Source organism: Oreochromis niloticus, linkage group LG8 (assembly GCF_001858045.2).
Source record: "Oreochromis niloticus isolate F11D_XX linkage group LG8, O_niloticus_UMD_NMBU, whole genome shotgun sequence".
NCBI classification, from domain to species: domain Eukaryota; kingdom Metazoa; phylum Chordata; class Actinopteri; order Cichliformes; family Cichlidae; genus Oreochromis; species Oreochromis niloticus.
The window spans coordinates 8,799,431-8,820,030 of record NC_031973.2 but is presented as its reverse complement, the minus strand read 5'-3'; the positions used below and the strand labels follow the sequence as shown (position 1 = coordinate 8,820,030).

Sequence of the window (20,600 nt, the reverse complement as noted above, 5' to 3'; positions counted from 1 at the left end):
ATAGAAATAAAAGTAATGTTAGTATCTCCAATCCTCAATAGCTGCAAAAAATGCCTGACTTTTTTTTCTCTTTCTATCGGCCGTGCTGATAACTGATCAACTGATATGTAATTACTAAATTTAGTTCAGTAGCGTGTTACATTACAATGTTACTAAAAATGTAATGTGATTACAGCATGTGTTACACCTAACACTGCCACTACATAATAGTTGTGTGTTAGCTGCAAATGTATATGCAACAGTAATCTGGTTTCTCCAGCTATACTCTGAAAGTTTGTCCATGTTTCTGAAATGACCCTGTGCAACAACGACACGGGATGATTACCGGAATGGTGATGTCCATGTAAAAGCATTCTGTATTGATTATTACACTCTAAACAATGAATCGGCTTCATAAAATAACTATTAATCGTATAGGTTAATTAATTAGCAGATCAGGAGATTAACTGTTTTGAGGATTTAGATAACATTTTGAAGCCTGGCTGCAGAGGTTTGCTCCAATTGGCATCAGTGTTGCTGACGCCAGGAGAGTCTGTTGGGGCCCAAGGCAAAAATTCACAGGGGAGTCCCCCAACCAGAGTTCACCGTCACTGTGTTATAAATAAATACATAACTAAATAACTAAATAAATAAATAAAATAAATGTAAGGGATTTTTTTGGGGGGCTTAACAGAAAATGACAAAAAAGCAGCATATCAGGTAATTTGGAATCCTTACAGTGCACATACAGTATAATCAATCATTTGGAGGGGGCACCCTATCCTTCTCTTTTGCTGCTGGTGTTATAAATTTAATGATTCTGAGAAAAGATAACAAAGAGACACTGTATAAGATTCTTATACCAGTAACATATTAATACCTTTAAATTATATTTGAGCACAAATTCAACTTTTGAATGTTGTTCTTGGGCACAGATTCACAATATAGCTCTACTTTTTACATCTTTTTGATAGAACTGTAATAGTTCCAGTACAAAGGATACAAACTTATGTGCTGGGGACTGCACTACAGATACAGAAAAGACAATAAAAGTAATGTAAAAATAATGTATACACTATAATTTACACGGATATTTCTTAGTAACTTATAAAATTTAGATGCAAAGAAATTTGTTACTAAGTTCTGTCAAACCTTGGCATTTAGCTCAAATGCAACTTTAATGTTAACTAAAAAAAGACTTCATAAAAATGTAATTCTCCAAATCACTCAGTTACTGGTGTCCTACAGAAAAAGGGGCAAAACATTACTCTACAAATGGCAGAGACCATCTTCAGTTCAGCAACAATGCCTAAGGCCAAGTTGAGTGGTTATATTGTTAACACTGTACTAGCGTCTATATTCTTTCACACATATTCCCATATGGATTTAGGTGGGGCTCTATGGTGGCTCTAAACGTCACTGCAACTGAAGAAAACACCAGTAAATAGAAAAATACTGCAAAAGCACACAAAACACAATGCAAGTTTAATAAAACACATGAACAACATTTTTCTATTTGCTGGTTTTTTAAGTTGCAATCCGTTTGACCTCTGAGGGCCACTGTAGGGCTCAGAGTGTTAGTGGCAAACTTTGTACGATCTCTCAGCCCTCAGGGGCCCCGTGTTGCTCTGGAGCCGCAAGCAGCTGAATGCTTTGAGCTTCGGTGAGGGGCACTGCATGCCACCAGCAGTGTTGGGGTCTGGCTCTCAGCTGATGTTCTAGTACATCATAGAAGTGCTGGATAGGGTTGAGGTCAGGGCTCAATGCCTGTCCACACTGTTGTCTATAATAAAGCGAAGCCTGCTAGCTAGGTCAGCCCGCTCAAGCTGCATTATGTCATAGACACGTAACATGCCTGACTCTCCCAATTTGGTGGTGAATTAAAGCTGCAAAATGTCCCATCCCTCTCTCTGCTGCTCCACATCACTACCTGCTATTTCAATCCCTCCACCACCCCAGCAGCCACATGCAGGCACCAGGGGAGTATTTACTTATAACTCCCCAATTTCCTTCCCAATTTGCAGAAGGTATGTCACCAGAATCAGTAATTTTTATACTTGATACGTTTCAATACCAAAATTCTAAAAACACAACTGTACTTTTTTTTTTAAATCACCTGGAAGTGTTCTCATCTGTCATCACTGCATTCACAAGAAATACTAGACATAACCATAGCAAAATCCCCAGTGGAAGATTGTAACCAGTGAGCCACGATAGCGCCACCCCAACTCGTTGATAAGAAAGCCATAAAGAACTGGGTTTCTCAGCGAGTCCTGTCAACAAAATATAATTAAAATTTCAAGAAAATGGTCTGCCACTAGCATATTAGTAACTGAACTTACTTATTTTACCATGGTATCAAATTCGCTATTGAAAATTGTGTAATTCTACTGGTATTGACAGTGACTACTAATTCTCTTATCTACTATTTCTGGTATCATGACATCCCTAACATTACTTTAATATTATTAAATCCCCATAATGTAATTTACTTTACCATTAATTCTCCAAGTGTCTTGACACTGGAACGATGATAGTAGAGAGCACGCGATAACAAGTCAGTTCAAAATCCACTATGGGTGATAATGGGTTAGAGTCTGGCTAATGTGTAGGCAAAATATATGATTCACGTAATTTTCAGAACCTTTAAATTGATCCAGGAAGCAAACAAAAGGCAAATACTTTATACAAAGAAAAGACATGTAAAAACATGAGGCATAGGGACATATTACGTCCACAGCAAAGTGGACATAATAGCAATGACGTGATAGTTTTTCTATCACCTCACCTCATCTCAAAAAATGTCTTTCTGAAAAAAACAAAACAAATAGTTTTCACTTGACATAAATATAAAGAGCATCATTGCGTCTGTAAATTGGGTTGAGTTCGCTCTTAAAATAATGACAGAGGATAGTAAATTATTTTAATAGCCGCCGTGAAACATTTTGGGAAAGGAGGAATTAATTAACTACAGATGACAGCTCTTATCTGCTCTCGTGAAGCACTATTAAATCTCTCTGTTTTGCGCCATAAATGTTTGATCACTCACAAACAAGCTTTTGTTTGTTACAGTTACAAACATCAAATAATGAGCGACTGCGCTGGCAGGCGATGATACGGTCTGGAATTTTAAAAAAAAAAAGAAAAGCTGACAGCTTTATGTGGATGCCAGTAAACACGGACAAAAGTGCCTTTTAACTGTGAACATGATGGATTTTTGAAGCAAAGAAAGCGTTGAGTTCGAGCATTCGAGCATATAAGATCATCTATTACAATTTGAGGCTGTCAGTGGAAGATTATATTCAAGGGTTACCATCTGAGGACTGGCTGCAGTCTAAGGTCACACGCTGGTCGTGATTTTGGTTCAAAGTGATGATATGAGCCAGACAACTGTTACTGGATCACAGTGTACGTTTCTTTTTTAGGGGTTTGTTTCTGCTGCCAGACTGACCTGCTTTCTCTGTCTGTCCTTCTGCACCTCTGTTTCCTCTCTCCACCGCCTCCCTTCTGGCTCTCCCTCGGCCTCATGATCCAGAAACCACAGCACTCCATAAACAGGTCACGAGAAGCGCAGAGCTGCTGCATTCACGCTGGATACGGTTTTCCATTGCTGGGAATGAAATCACATTAATGGCCAAATTTAACGAGTATGACCCAATAATTTCTAAAAGGCAGTCGGTCAGACTAGTAATAAAAGTATTTCAGTAGTTTTATCTCTTCATGATGTCAGGAAAAGTATTAATGTCACTATATAAAGGACAAGTAAGTCCCCTAAAAACATTTCCATCAACTTCCATCGATTGTGTTAACGGTGCTTGATTTCTTTCGCCAACCCCAATGCACCAAAAGATAATCTGATTCTGTCTCTGATGCTCAAGTCATCACAACTACTTTTGAAATACTGCCTGAGATAATTTCTTTTGAAGATATAGTCCCTTTCAAGAGAGAAGCTGTCACCAAGACCATGTCTTCAAAAATATATCTGTGATTATGGTGGCTTTAATGTCGGATAACTTAATGAAAAAAAAATTTGACGACAGCCTCCTTTCTTTCCTTTTTTTGTTTGTACGTCGGCCTTAGTATATTTATAAAGATACATCAATTTTTACCTTTAACAAGGAAAACTTTCATTGTAAGAAGTCCCAAAGGTGTAGACTGAAATGATCATGGTTAAAAAACACATTTACGCTTTGTCAAAACATTACACCCAGACAAGAGGGTCTTACATTTTGCCACATTTTTTAACCAAATTCGAGCAAAAGTACTGTGGTATGTATCATAAATTCAGGGGGTCAGGTGGGAACTAATTTTTTATGGAATGAAAAATTAAACAAAAAATGCAAAACCTTTGCAGGTTACTGGCATGATTTATACCCGTTTGTCCTTTCATAAGCACGATTTCTGAAAATCGTGCTGAAAATCTGAGTAGATTTCTGAAAATCTACTCGGATTTTCAGAAATAATGTAAATTATATGCCATTGTCTTTGGAGTCAACATGTTAGAAAGCACATTTTATCACTACTGCATCATCAAAACACCAAAAGAGGGAATCTCTCATACCCCCAGTGACACTGCAGAGACTTGGAGAATCATTGGATTGTGTGGAGCAGGTTGCTCACTAATTGCAGGGTTAGTGGTTAAATCCAGGCCTCTCCATGTGCCAACGTAAGTGTCCTTGGGCTAGACATATAAGCCCATGTTGCTCCTGCTAACACGCAAGGACCTTTTTATCACGGGCATGCTGTTATTGCTGTTTGAAAGGGTGGATGAGAATCATATTTTATAATCTAGCTAGGGTTTGAAGATGGTGTTTGACAGCAAACCATTTACAGAAACACCTTTATTGGGTTTTCCTGTTAAACTGTCACATTCAGTATATTACACATTTGGTGTACCTCCAGAAAAGTGCCTTTATTTTCACTGTAGTTTTTAAAAAATATAGATTTTGAGGGGAGAGCTGGCTTTCATGTCTCATTTTTGTTAAGCTTTGCACTATACACTCACCGGCCACTTTACTAGATTCACCTTCAGTTCCTTCGGTGGACTGGGTTGTGCAATTTTGGTGAGGTATGTGAATTGCAGCCTCAGTTTCCTGTTTTTTTCTTTAGTTGACAGAAGTGGTCTTCTGCTGCTTCATGGTTTGAGCTGTTGTGCATTCAGCGACGCTCTTCTGCATACCTTGATTGTAATGCGTGGTTATTTGAGGTACTGTTGTCTTCCTATCAGCTCAAAGTAGTCTGCCTTTGCTGGATATTTTCTCCTTTTTTGGACCAGTCTCTGTAAAGCCTAAAAATGTTTGTGTCGGAAAATCCCAACAGACCAGCAGTTTCTAAAAGGCCAGCCTATGGGACACCAGGAACCAGGCCATGTTCAAAGTCAGTTAAATCCCATTTCTTCCCCCATTTCAATTTCTGCAGATGGTCTTGACCATGTCTCGAGTCTCTGCTATGTGATTGGCTGATTAGATGTTTGCTTCAATGGGCAGTTGAACAGGTGCACCTAATAAAGTGCCTTGTGAGTGCAAATACAAGCTGAGAATATTGTTATTTTTATACATATTGATGTAATTTGTGAACTAACTGTGGCCAACAGATGCATTAATGCATTAATTAATTTTGGCTGTGATTTGTAGTAGGGGGCTTTGCTAAGCAATTAAAATGGTAAATCTAGCAGACCTGTCTGGGTATTACTGTGTAATACATTTGTGTCCATATGTGAATGAGCATCTATGTGTGCTTGACTGACACCAGTCACTCCACTGAGGGACGGTACTGTACAAAGTTCTCCCCGTGGGAGGAGAGGAGTGTGTAAGCAGCCACCATGTCCACAGTCTCCCTGTCATATTACCATACGCTGCTGCAGTAGGACTGCTAATTACGCTTGTGTGTGACAGCCGCACTGCCAAGGTGGTGAGAACAAGACGGCTGGGAAGTGGAGGATGAAAAGAGGGAGGGTGAACTCTGTCTCTTTGTGTGGGTGTGTCACTGTGAGAGTTAGTCGAGAAGAGGATTTTGTTGTAATTCTCATTTGATTTCACTATGGAGGAGAAAGTGAATGTCTTCAAACATGTTTGATTCTGATGTGACAAACCGAATAGTGATGAAGCACCAACTTGACCGAGGAGGTCATCGTGTTATTAACTTGTTTAATAGCTCAGACACAACTAATTGTATTTTTCTCTTCTAATGATGCACCTCACCGCTGCATAGACATACTAGCTGAAGTGGGGCACTATGGCTAACCAGGACTGCCAATCCACAGCCATTTTTTATTCATTCACTGACAGCCTCAGTATTGCTATTTTTATAGCTATTTTGATGCCTAGCCCAGTCCGTGGTCTGGTAGCATTTCAACTCTGGATAGAGGTGAGTTTCAAACAAGCACAGACAGAGATAAAACTGGTAGAAATTGAGTGAAAGAGAGTCTGGCTGTGATACTCCTGTGGTATTCCTCAGGCTGCAGAACTCTCTTGGGCTTTGCAGAGGCTCTGAGCTGTGAGAGAGGGAAAGCAACAGGAAGGAGCGATGACAGTTAGTCACCTCTGAGACGAGAACAGACTGAAAAGATCTGAGACCTGGTCCCTAATGGCACTTGACGGTTTAACAGTAGCTCTTCTCTTTCTCATCCACTCTGTTTGCCTTCTTCTCTCGTGCGTTAGATTTTGAGGCTTCCCAATGTTGCATTTTCACTTAGCAAATGTGCATACATGTACTATACCATGCATATATTTTAAAAAGACAATATTGCCCTGATCTGCGTTTTCCTGCACCAACCCCCCATCTCCACCCATTATTAAATTAAAACATATCACTACTTATGTCAAGACCCTGCATATTCTTGCACCTGCTTACATCACAGGTCTGCTTATGCCCTGCAGCACCATTAGGCCCCTTAGATCTCCAACTTCTTTTAACTATCACAGACGCGGCTCTAAAAAAAGATAGGGGCACAGTGTCCAGACTGGAAATTTTTGGCTAACTCTTGTCTGGTTTGGCTGTTTGAATCAAAGTGCAGCCAGTGCTTACTCTGTGTATGAGTGCACTGCTAAGAGGGATTTTGTTCATTTGGAGGTAAACTAGAGTTAGGTGTGAAAATGTATGCTAACACCTAAAACATAAAGAGAGCAGCAGGACTGAATATTTCCACTTCAGAGACATTGAGAGCCAATTTGGGGAATCAAAGCCCTGGAAAAAATAAAAGCATTTTTCCTTATAGAACATTTATTCCTATAGGGTGCAGGTATATTTGACAGCTATCTGGTGTTAAGGAACTATTGCTAACTAGTTGCTGCCATATGTGTAAAACTATAAAGGTGTGCTACTGGTCACATTTTAAACTGCCCAATTAAGGTTTTTAAAGACACTGCTGAAATCTCTAAAGATCTTTTAATTCAAATGCAATCACCCGTGCATCACCCGCTTAAAATGTAGTCCTGTCTTTGTCTTTATTGGCTCTTAATTAATTGGTAATGTAAGACTGTTCCATGGTGACTTTTAACATTGACCATTTTATAGCTGAACAAGGGAACTAATTATTTAAATAGACTGTTCTGCAGCTGTAAAAATGTTAAAAATGTTGCTAAAATGAGGACAGGCGAGCGAGTTCGTGTGAATATCTTGTCAGTTTGGCTTCTGTTGTGACAGGTTCAACACTGTACCAGGATTTTTCGTGTGCTGATTTACTCAGAATATTTTAGTTTTCTCCATGGGTGAAAATATTTCACAACACAAATGAAATGAAACCCGTCGGGTACTCGATCTCAACACTTTTTTAAACCTCTGTGACAGCAAGCATGGGCCCCGCTAAAGAAGTCTGCTCTGAGCTGCTGTTGCATCATCCACCTTCAGAACCATGACAACCAGAAGCATTGAATGAAGCACTCTTTTTCATTGCAGGCTGAAGGATCCTCTTTCTTGCAGATGGGAGTCTCCCTGGAGCAGCAGGTCAACTGCATATTCAAGGTATGGACATGCATTATGTTAAAGCTGGCAAAAACTTAATTTTTTCAGTTTTGGGGAAAGAAAGTCCTAGTTCATTAAATCTTAAGAGGGATGAGGCTGACAAGTCAATTGCAGATCCCCAATTTGAAATTTGGAGTTTCCGTAAACCAATACAATCTGCACTTGGCAGTCAGCAGACGTTTATTTTACAATTGGCAGGTATATTTTTTGATTGATCTTGTCATTACTGTCTTGATGTCAAACCCAAAGTTAAGCTCAATACATTTCTAAACAAAGAGAGGATTCACTTCTGCAGTACAATCATGACAAAACCAAAAGCAACTCAATACAGACAGTATTCAAATTACTTGGACATAACCAATGCAACTTCATGCATTTTTCTGTGAAGTGCTATTGTGAGGCTTTAAGCTAAGTATTGCGGTTGCTGCCATCGTGGTGTTTCGAAACCTGTAGACCTTATTTTCACTAGCTGACCTTAAAGTCGTGTGTTTACTGAGGTTACAGAGCAGGCATCTGAGGGCCGTTTTACCATAGACTTCTGTACACCCAGAAGTCAGATGACAACCTTTCTGCACCTCTGAAGCTTACTAGTTAACACTTTGTCTTAGTTGTTTAATCAAAATGTTAGTAAACTAAAGTTTTAGCCACAAGGAATAATTTCATAGGGAATGGAAACAGCAGGTGACACAGGCAAAATCACAGGGAAGCATAGAGCAATGTGAAGTGAATACACAAACAAGGAGACTGAGGTAATGAGCCCAGGGGAAACAAGTGCGGAACACAGAGGGAACAAATAAGAGATGAAGAGACAAGTGAAGAAGAACTCAACAAAAAGCACTGGTGAAAACAGACTATCAAAGGAAAACACAGAAAGAACCAGAAACTGAAACATCTAGGAATCAAGATACTTAGTTTGTTCATTCTTGTTGCCACATTTCTGAAAACCAACATAATGTTAAACAACAAGAAGAAGAATTCAGAGTTCACAACAGAAAAACCTTAGTCCAAAAAACAGCACCATGACACTTTGGGAAATCTTTAGCCCTGGAAACCAGTAGTTGCTGAGGGTAAAAGCAAAAGCCTCCTTGTGATCGCTTTGGTCACTTGCAACTTGCAGCAGTTGCACATAGCATGCATAGATCATGTTTGCAGACACTTATAAGGCACTCTCCAAACAATACTGAGACTGAAACATGAAAAACCAGAAACGGAGAATGTTTGTCTACAGAGCAAAAGTTGTGTTTTTGGAAACGTGCTGGCTGCAGCAAATTTCACTAACCTTTAGCCTTCCGAAAGCGTTTTCAGACATGTCGGCATTTTTATGCAAATTACAACTGACTGCTGCAATCTGCTAGCAACTAAAGCAGCAACCTCTTTGTGACCTATTTCACCTAGCAACAGCTTCAAGGCCCACTCACTAACTGTACCTTTTTTCCCCTTGTGATTGGTAGCTCAATGAGGAGAGATCATTTGGAAGAACTTAATATGATTTTTTTGAGATGCAAAATTCAGACATTGATGACCCATAATAGCAGAACGGAATTCCAGGAGTGGATATTAGGACAGTAGATATATTAATCTACTCATCAAAACATAATATATTTGTCTAAGTTAGGGTTTACTGTTTACTTTTACTACTTATTTACTCTTACTGCACCTTATCGGATGTGACAATATTTTTTCTTGCAGCGGTTATTGATAATTCTGCATGTGTCTGTTTCAGATGATGGAGGAATATGACTGGGGTGAATTTGCGGTGATCACCAGCCTAATGCCGGGCTACGACACCTTTGTGGATATAGTTCAGTCCTACACAGATACTTCTTACTTCTTGTGGAATGTGCAGGATATCATGTCTCTGGAAATGTCCGTTGGAGCAAATGACATGAAGCTCAAACGCATGCTGCAGCAGGTACGATAAGTCACTTTGTAATGTTAAGGAATTAATATTATCTGGGACACTGAATCACACGCTATTGTTTTCCTGTTTTAATGGGCAATATGCATGAAACGCAGGGGCAGGAAGCAAGTAGCAATTTTAGGAAATTTAACATGAGATGGGGTAAACCCTGGCCAGGTCGCCAATCTGTTGTAAGGCTTTCACACAGAGATAGACTAAAATGTTATTAGCTTTGTCTGTTGGCAGACAGCTTTGACATTTTGTCTCTGTTCGAAGTAATGGCACTTGTTCAGGGTGGGTTCCCTGAAGCCTAATGTTTCAAGTTGCAGCGCTAATCTTTTTAACATTAATGTGTAATTTAACACAAAGCACTATGTTTTTGGAGTAGTTTTCAGTGCCCAGAACTGACCAAATAGTGAGCAAAAAGTGAAAAGTACAAAATGAGTGAAAAGGAAAGTAATCAGCCTGCGAGAACAAAGCAAAACACAAACCTCCCAAATGGGAAACAAACTGTGTTCCGGTGGCAGACTTGGAAATTATGCCACAGGCATCCCTCCTGCCTCCATATGCAGACCGTAATATTGCTTAAAACAGGGAAGTTAGCTTTAGGTGTTCAATATTGCAGCAGCTGGGGAGACAAGGCATCTCATGGACACCTTGAGCTTTCCTCTTTAATGAGCGCTGCTTCTTTTGTTGTATGAATATCACATAGAGACAGAAGTAAAACCCTATGTGAGAATCGGTTTTAAGTTCCGTTTTCTTGCGGTTTATGATAACTTAGTAAACCTCTGTTATCCAAGTTAGCTGCTTCTGATGACTTAGTAGTGCAGCGTGCTCAGGATATTCTGATTTATTGTCCATCTGCAGTTGGACTCCCAGGTTCTGCTGGCGTACTGCTCACACGAAGAGGCGCAGTACCTTTTTAAAAATGCCGCTGAGGTGGGTCTGCTGGGGCCAGGCTACATCTGGATCCTCCCCAGTCTGGCCGTGGGCAACCCTGACAGCTCTCCACCTGCCAGCTTCCCTATAGGTGTAATCGGTGTGATTACCGACCAGTGGAGGAAAAGCTTGCGGCAGAGAGTGAGGGAGGGTGTCGCCATCGTAGCCAAAGGGGCAGAGAGTTTCAAGCGGCAATATGGTTTTATCCCCGAGGGACACGGTGACTGCAACAAGCCGGCTAAACACTCAGACAACTACACTCTGTTCAGGTGAAGCAACACTATGCAGGTGATGGTGTTACTTGTTTTCGTTATGTTCCCAAAAGCTTCAATATGTATCATAGTAATCTTTTTTTTGTGATTGCAGATTTTAATAAGCAAAATTTAATCTGCTGATGATTCATGTTTAAGCCCGTCTGTATGACTTTTCCATTAGTATTGCCTGGAATCTTTATAACTTTTAACTCATTTTACTTGTAGAGTGATTAACAGTTTTTTTATTCATTGAAATTTGTGAGCATACGTCACGGACCGAGTATAGCGCCTCTTTAGCATGTGGTCTCAAATGCTAATTAATTTGGATTCATTATAAACAGTCTAGTCTGTCATGGATTAATGTATTAAGAGACAGTGAAATCACTCAGTGGGAACACTCGGCTGTCAGACCAATCACCTGCCGCTATCATCGACTAATGAGCTACTTCCAGTCTCCTACATTAGATTAAGCTCCCGGGGGGAGCTTTAGATTTAATTAGCAGGTGATCATTGTATGTGCATGCATCCGTGTGAATGAATATGCATATTTTGATTTCTAGAAAGCAGAAGTCAAACTTCCTTGATTGCATACTGTTTATGTTTCTGTTGGGATTAGACACATGCTGAATGTGACTTGGGAGAGAAGAGATCTGTCGTTCAACAACCAAGGCTTCCTCTCAAACCCTTCTATGGTTATCATTTCTTTGGACCGGGACAGAATCTGGGACAAGGTACTGGGAAGCTTTAACTGAATTACACACACTGGCACAGAAACACACCATGAGCAGGCCAAGACAAAATGCATTTGAAATTAAATCTGGGATTTTGTTTCTCCTTCAAAATCTGGATAAATGCTGATAGTTTACACCTGCATCAGGCATCACTTGAAGTTTGACATCATTATTTCAGATCAATAGAATTGTGCATCTTTGTTTCCTGGTGAGGATGGATCCTTCTTTCTGTTTCCTCATAACCATGCCTTGCAGCCTAGGGAGTGTTTTCAATCCCTTTTACGCACACAAGCGCACACACGCAGTCAAAGCCTGAGGGTGTATTGAAAAACAGAGACTGAACAGAGAGACCTAAACGTAATCTCACAGCTACAGTTGAACTCATTTATTTCTGCCCTGGAAAGACCAACCTACTTTATCAATGTCACCTCCTGGCTGGTGTGTGCGTGTGTGTATATGTGTATGAACATGGACATGTCATTGTGCTGAAGTGGGGTTAGGATCGTCTGTGCTTGTAGATCCTAAAATCACATATTCTCCCTCCCCATGTTAGTCCCCGAGCACAGGTATTGACGTTCACACAAGTTACAGATAACAAGACATCTGACAAGATGCCATACAAGCATCTAAATTTTGCGAATCCTCTCCCTCCTTTTCAATCCCATCTCATTACAGCCCGATCTCTCACCGCTTGTTCTCCCTCTCCTCTTTGTGTCAGGTATCTCATCCGTTATAACGACATGTCGTGGAGTACTTGCTCTTTTCAAGCTTCTCTCTTTTCATTGTGACAGCCTGACAGTTTAACATGCTGTTATTCCTTATCATCATCTGAAGGGTGCTGCTGGGTGACATTTTGTCCCCTTTCACTGCCAGGATTCTCTCCCAGGTCTTATCTTGTATCAATTTTACGCCTATAGACTCACAGTAAATAAAAAGCAGTGATAATCAATAAAATTATATACATGGGAGATGTGAATTGTCACACAGCTCTGCTACTTTCTGCCTTTTACTTTTATTAACAACAGAGCTGCAGTGTTTAAAAGAAAAACAGACTTCTTGCCCAACCCCAAAGAGTAGACAAGAGGGGTGCAAGTGAGGTAAGTCGAATATAAAGTTAGAGTTTTCAGTGTCGTGAAGGAGGATCTCTTTTCTTCCCCTTTCCTTTGTTTTAACATGGCTAGATCACCATGGTAACTTACAGCGAACACATAATCTGATCTGGAGCTGGTTTTCCTCAGAGTTTCAGTTTAAAATTGGCTGGGAGGCCACAATTTTGCATATTGTTTCATTTACAGTATCCTGTTGGTATGATACTTGTTGAAAGAGTATGTTTTTTATATGCAATCTGTAGAGCTTAACCCCTCTGTTACAGTTGTGCAAACTGTTGGTATCACAGTGTCTCGGGAATTTAAAGGACTTTGAATTAAAGGATTTACGTTTAGTCCTAAACTGATATTTTTCACACTGCTGCATTTGCAACTGAAATTGATCAGTTAAATTTATAGGCCATTTATCAAAAAAAAAAAAAATTCCTATTAAATCTATAAAATGATTGACCTTTTTGATCTGGCGACAATCTAAGGTGATTGATTTTTCTTTATTAAGATATGGGACAATGTCAGAACTGAACACACCAAACAACCTTCAGTGTTTAAATATATACAGTTTAGTTTGGCAGCTGTAAACTGCTGCTGTCACATTAACAGCAAACAGCAGCACAGAGAGCGGACACAGTAACTCACGTTAATATATATTTATTTAACTCCTCTGTGAAGTTTTGATTAAATCCCCAGATTAATGATTTCCTGTAACATTAATCTCACTTGCAGCAATAGTCTTGTATTCTTTAGAGCACCATCACCTTTTCCTCTTATAATGTGTATGACTGGAACAGACTGTGCCCCATCGATCCATTTTGTGCATAGGAAGAGTCAAATGATGCATTGGACACCCTCATTTTATATGAGCACACACAGAGCCTGAAGCTTGATAAAGGAAATTGCAATCCATTATCTCCAACTTGGGTTTTAGGTTTTGTGAAGCCAGCTAATGCTGAGAAAACCTGACTACTGTATGGTGAATTTGTATGGGTGAAGTGCCACCTAATATGACTTACTAGCAAAAACACAAGCTATGTGCAGTGTAGCCTTTACACTTCACCACTGTTCTGAAATTGGCTCTAACTGACCTAAAGTGAGATTATCCCAACAAAAAACGAGTGTTATGGTAGCGGAAAGTTGGCACTAAACACAGGACCCAAGGCATCCAGAGCCAAACCAAAAGAAACTTCTATTAGAAGCACAGCACAGCACAGCACAGCACAGCACAGCACAGCACAGCACAGCACAGCACAGCACAGCACAGCACAGCACAGCACGGGTGAGGTACACAAACAATAAAGGTAAGATGGGACTATTTATATACAAAGGGGTGATTAGAGAAGTGGAAACAGGTGGGGAACAGGGTACAAGTGCACATAATCAAGATAATTAACAGAGAGATAAATCAGGAAATATTTCACTGTAAAAATTACAGTGAACAAGATTCCAGTGACACAGAGGAGGTTAGAATAATAAACTACAATACAAGGAAAACACAAGGAGCTAAACACAAATGGCAAATTCTATAACCACAAAATGGTAACTAAATTTAAATACAAGAACTAAAACACAGTTCACCTCATTTTCAGGCTCAATAAGTACCCTTTTATTTTGAAGGAACTGCAAAACAGGAAGCTCTACGAGGAGAAATTTTGCTGTTTAGTAGCGCCTTTTTTCTGAATTTGAAAAACTAAACAAAAAGTTGGCATTAAGGATAGGGGAGAGTAATGTAAGTTTCTCTGGCTTTGTTACAAAGAATTGAAGGATCTGTTATTCACAACTCATTGTTATCACTCGCTCAGGGAATCCTAGAATCATGACTCTTTGGTTCTTGGCAGTGGTTTTGAATTAACAAAAGTCAGCAGAAAGAGGTCATTATTTGTCACTTTTCATAGACAATCAAATGTGTGAAAAAAAAGAGAGAATTTGCTGCAGAAACAGCCAAAAAGAGAGAGAAAAAAGCCACTTTTCATTGGGGTGGTGACTGAAGTGTTTTAAAAATGTATTTTCAAAGAAAAAAATAACTCCAAACATAAAACTACTCTGCTACTACCTAGTGCTGTCTTGGCATTGACAAAGAGACTCTTTTTTAGCAAGGTAAATGCATTACTCATTGTCAAAACCTGACCGGATTGATAGATAAAAGTGTGGCACATTCAATCATCACACCATATTTTAACCCAGTATTCAATGATTGGTCCAGTGAGTGCCCGAACGGCAGTGAAAGTACTTTTGCTTAAGATGCTCAGACACACGAGGATCTCATAAATTCAAATGACTGATCTTCAAAACTGGCATTTCTGCCATTCTGTCATTCACAGACGGCGTGCAGAAACGAATCACCGCCTTACGAGCTGCACCTTTATACAGATCCTTAAGTCGCCCATGTATGACGAAGGAAAAACATTAGTATGACTAAGGTGAAGAAAGAATCAAGAGTTGGTATGAAAAAGAGGTCTCATTAAATCTGTAAGGGAGTGAGTTTCATATGCAGTAAGTCAGCGCTGGCCAAGCTCAGCACGCCTCATTAGGTTGGCTGATGTGACAAACTCTCCCATGCTCCTCATGGGGAGAGTTTCGTTGAGCTTAGCGCCGACATCTATGGGACTATCCATTGCGTGATGTGACATTGTACAGCAATTCTGGTGCAAAAGTGGCTTCCGTGACATTAAAATACGCAGTCTGTTCCTTTCTTTCAGTAGCAATCTCGTTAACGAATCTGTCAGAATCTCAGTTTGTTCATTTATTTTCAGTTCAGTGAGCTTTACTTACACCAGCTCTACAAATGCAGCAAATCTTTTAAACACACAAAAGGCAGAAAAAACACGCAAAATAAATAGCAGTAATCACTTGAACAGTTACCATTTATGAATAGTGACATTTCGAAATGTTTATTAGTTAAAAAAAAAGGGAAAATTATTAATTGAATAATCAGTCAACAAAATGAACACACAGTGAAAGCAGCACATGCTGGGCTGTATTATTAATGCGATACAGTTGGTTTACTCTTTGTTTTAGTTTCTGAGGGCTTTTTCTTCCCCAGTAAAAGTCTTTCTCAAACACTTTTAAGTCTCCTCAGCATGTGTTAATGAGCCCTACTCTCCTTTGATCTTCTTATCCTCTTCCTCCAGGTCAGCGCATGCATTTTTTCTTTATAAAATTTTTATAAAAATTATTCATACTGTGAAGTTAGGAATGGCAGGGTAGGTGAAGAGAGAAGGTGTTGACACAAGGTCGGGACTCACATGTGATACCAATGAGATCTTTGTCTCTCACGCTTCTTGCTCAGGTGGGTACGTATGCCCGGGGTGTCCTCCAAGTTCGCTACCCTATCTGGCCTCGGTATGGCAACTTCCTGGAGCATGTGTCTGATGATCGTCACCTGACCGTGGCTACGCTGGAGGAGCATCCTTTCGTCATGGTCGAGAATGTAGACCCAGGCACGGGCACCTGTGTCCGCAACACTGTGCCCTGCAGGCGTCAGTCCAATTACACAGATAGGTACACATGGCAACACAAACACACGCACAGCTTAATAAATACATTGATGTCAGCAAATACATGGTCACAGATGTTTATACCACAGCAGTGTCTCGTGAAATGTAGTGCTGTGGATCTAAATAGATGAAAACTGTGCAATTCCAGCGACACAGTGTTGGTGGCGTTGTTTCAGTATGCATTCACAACAAAACCTCTGAAGCAGTGGTCCTGGCCAGTGAAAAGAGGGCAACATATATCAGCATATATTCATAAAATACAAAATAAATGGTCTAGTTTCATGTTTTTTGGTTATAGCAGAACTTGCCAGTAGTTTGACCCAGACTGAGACTGAGACACTGTGTCTCAAAGTGCATGTTGGGCTACACAACCAAAATACAACCAGCCATATGTGTTGATGACATGTTTATGTATGTTATCTCCCATCTGTGAGCACAATGAATATTTCCATGTTCAAGAAACCACTTTGAGACTTGAGGTTTGTGACATGATGCATTATTTTGCTGGTAGCAGGCATTAGAAGATGGGTAAACTGGTGTGATAAAAGAATAGAGATTGTCAGCAGCAGTTGGTACTAAAAGGCCCAAAGAGTTCCAGGAAAACATCCCCCAGACCATTACACCATCGGCAGCCTTAACCAGTGAGATAAGGGGATGGCCCATACTTTCAAGGTGTTTATGCCAAAATCTGATCCTACATCATGCAGCAAAAACTGAGACTCGTTAGACCAGGCAATGTTTTCCCAATCTTCACTTTTCCAATTTTGGTGAGTTGTATCTCTGGCTTCCTGTTAGCTATCAGGATAGGCAACCAGTGTGGTCTTCTGCTGCTGTAACCCATTTTTCTTAAAGATGTTGTGTGTTCAGAGATGCTCATCTGTATATATTCTCTGTAATCATGGGCTATTTGAGTCATTCTTCCCTTCCTATCAGCTCAAAGCAGTCAGGTCATTCTGCTCTGCCATTAAGAAAGTATTTTAATCCCAACTTCTGAAATAGTCAGACCAGCCCAACAGCCATGTCGCATTCAAAGTCCCTTAAATTACCTTTCTTCCCCATTCTGATACTTGGTTTGAACTTACATCTACATGCTTATATGCATCGAGTTGATGTTGTGTGATTGGTTGATTAGATGTTTGCGTTAACAAGCTGTTGAAAAGCTGTACCCAAGTGTTCAATGAATTGGTCAAAGTGATGAACTTCCATCATCACACGCTCCTTTATAAAGTCATTAAATGAGCTCTTTTGTTACTGTTTTAATACTTAGTAAATAACAAAGGTATCATATTGGCACTATTTCTAGCAAATGTTCAGTCCCACACTCAGACATCTACACCCTCCCTCACTCCCTTTTCCTTTGCCCCAGTTTAGGTTTGAGTAGACACTGCATACCTCCACACTTCATTAAACTCAGTAATTGTGTGTGCTGAGTGTCTAAGCACTTTAAAATCACACCCTCAATGTCAAACACAGATCACAGCATGGCAGAAAACAGCCATTAAACAGCTATTACCTCTGAACTAGTGTTCATTAAGAATACACACTATCTACATCATGTTCACACACAACAGAAATAAAACTATATCACGAGTTGTTCTTTTTTTTTGCAGCTATGTCTTGAAAGCAGTGTTTACCACTTTCTCATCTCACTTATCAAGTTGACAAGGGGAGAACTGAAACTATAAATATATTTCAATTCAATTCAATTTTATTTATATAGCGCCAAATCACAATATGGTTAGACCTATGCTACAGTACTGGTAAATTTTTTATTAAGGGCCTTTGCTGGCTTACTTAGCCAGCTTTTCTTTGAATATAAAATTTACATCTAAGAAACATGTATAACAGGAACAGGTTATTTTTAGTTTGTTAGCTCTTAAAGTAAGATGTTTTGGTTTGTTTTACTAAGTGCCAAAAAGAAAGAGAAAAAGGACTGAAGTTTTCCATGTTGACTAAAAATTGGCAGGTCAATCCAATAATTCAAACCCAGTAATTTGGCCATTTGGGGCTTGGATGTGTTTGGGTCTTTGTTTCTTGTTCTGCTAATTCCTCTATTTCCTAAAGTTATGTTTTAATGACTAAACATTTTTTTCTCATAATCTGTCAGTGATGCTGATGTTTTTATTATGAGCCACAAGCATAGACTGCATTGATTGCATTTTGACTGTGGTGGGTACATAAACTGTAGGGATGCAACATACAGATAGATACATGCTATTTAGTGCTGAACAACAAGATTAGGAAGAGATTTGGAAAACAGTGGCTAAAGACCACTGTACAGCCAAAAGTATTGCAACTGTGTGCAATGAAGTTACGATTGATACATTTCCTTTAAAAAGGTTGCCTCCCACCAGGCAACCTGCCTTGTGATCAAAGGTTTAAGGGGTTGCATGTGCTGCCTTTGGCTAACCAGTTTGTCATTGCAACTCCTTGCAGTTGGTCACTGACAGCAAAAATTATTTAATGCAATCATTGGGCAACCGCTGATTTGCTTTTATAGTTGCTGTTCTATTTTTACTCTAGTGGGACTGAGACAGTAGTGACCATTAAATGAAGTGCAGTTTTCGGCACTTCTGCATTAGCTGTTCAGTCCTGGAAGTTATTAGTGTGTCATAAATGTCATGCTTGTTTTTGATTACAGGCATATTCTTCAAGAATCTGCCACAATGAAACAAGTGAATAAAAACAATCTACTGAATTAAAGTCGCTTTGTTCATCATTGTTAAACTGAAATTGAAGTGTGAGACTTAAACAGCCAAACAATAGGTTAGATTATGAACTTCAAACTAAAAGGCTCAGGCACACAATATGCTGTTAATGTAATGACTTTTCCAGCTGCTTTCTGATATGACAGACAGAGCACCAGAGGAGAAGTGCTCGTTCAGAGGAATCTATTAATCATGTGATTTGGGGAGCATTTTGCTCAGCATACTAAAAGAATCAGGAAACAAAGTGAGTGCAGACATCCGCTTATACTGGCTGTTTATTCTGCACCTTTTAATAACTAGTTCTGGCAGGATATTAAGTCAGATATCATGATGCACTGTCCCAACTGACAGCAAACAAGCTACATCAATGCACTGGTATGATAATGTATCAAAAGGATGTAACTGTAGTTTCCTTGACGTTCTTAGCCCTGTACTCTGGGAGTATTGTTATCTCTAACTGGAATCTCACTGCCTGTTATTGATTATGTTACAATTTATTCATTGTTGTATGTTTGCTTGCAGCACAGTGTTTGCTCAAGTGTAGAAGCTTATTGATTGTAAGGTCTGCTCCATTTGGTAGAGTCTGACCATCAGACATGTGCTTGGTACATGGTTGAGTGCAGGAGTGCTATCCAGTTTTGAAATGATTTTCAAAACTTTATGCCATGGACACGGGAGCTCTAGGTGTGTTGTGTGGCTTTTGGCATCAGAATCTTGGCAGTGGAGCTTTTGGGTCCTGCAGGTTATACGGTAGGGTGTGCAGGGGTTGGGCTCATTCTGGTGCATCCCATGGATGCTTAATCGGATTGGGATATAGAGAGTTTAGAGAACAGGTCAAAACCTCAGCCTCATGTTCCTCAAGTTGTTCCTTAGCAGTTTCTGCAGTGTGTCGGACATCATTGTCCTGCTCGGGAAGGCCACTGCCATTGGGAGGTGTTATCACCGTGCTTGCATGTGTGCTTGCCCAGCCACAATGTTTAGTTGGATGGTACATGAAAGAACCCACAGTTTCCCAGCAGAAAACTGTGTTGTAGCAACATCCACTTCGCCTGTCAGTGGTTTTAAGGTTGTGGTTGATCGGTTGTTTGTTTAATCTTTAAATATCCACTAAAACCAGCATTCGCTATGGGTTTAATGATGTTATGTGTCCAGCATTTACCTATTTCTTTATGCCAGTCTAAGCTAACTGGGTACAGGCTGTAGCATAATATATAGACACAAGAGCAGTGTCTACCTTCTCATCTAACTCTCAGCATTGAAGAGGAATCTGTATCTGTATATCACAGCCAAACGTGAAGATTTCTAGGTGTGATATTCGCAGTCTGCACAAACTGACCGCTCTTCAATCATCTGATCGGCAGCAGATAAACTATTTTAATTAATGCTGTGTTCATGCTCACTTCAATGACTCCACGTATGTGTGTACATGTGTCTGTGGTGCATGTATCATTTATGCAGATTGCAGATCTGGCTATGGCTGGCACATTAATTATAGAATGAGATATGTAGCGGCTGTTGTTGGGCACAATG

General features: G+C 39.8%; 1 protein-coding gene across 1 annotated transcript in view; it reads left to right on the top strand.

The window, feature by feature from the left end:
• Positions 1–20,600, top strand: part of LOC100696649 (glutamate receptor ionotropic, NMDA 2C) — a 60,454-nt gene that overhangs the window by 16,852 nt on the left and 23,002 nt on the right. Inside the window, exons 4-8 of the mRNA XM_003453417.5 lie at positions 7,876–7,941; positions 9,665–9,853; positions 10,709–11,049; positions 11,651–11,765; positions 16,155–16,366. Coding sequence (XP_003453465.1) covers positions 7,876–7,941; positions 9,665–9,853; positions 10,709–11,049; positions 11,651–11,765; positions 16,155–16,366 — 923 coding nt within the window. The remainder of the gene's footprint in view (positions 1–7,875; positions 7,942–9,664; positions 9,854–10,708; positions 11,050–11,650; positions 11,766–16,154; positions 16,367–20,600) is intronic.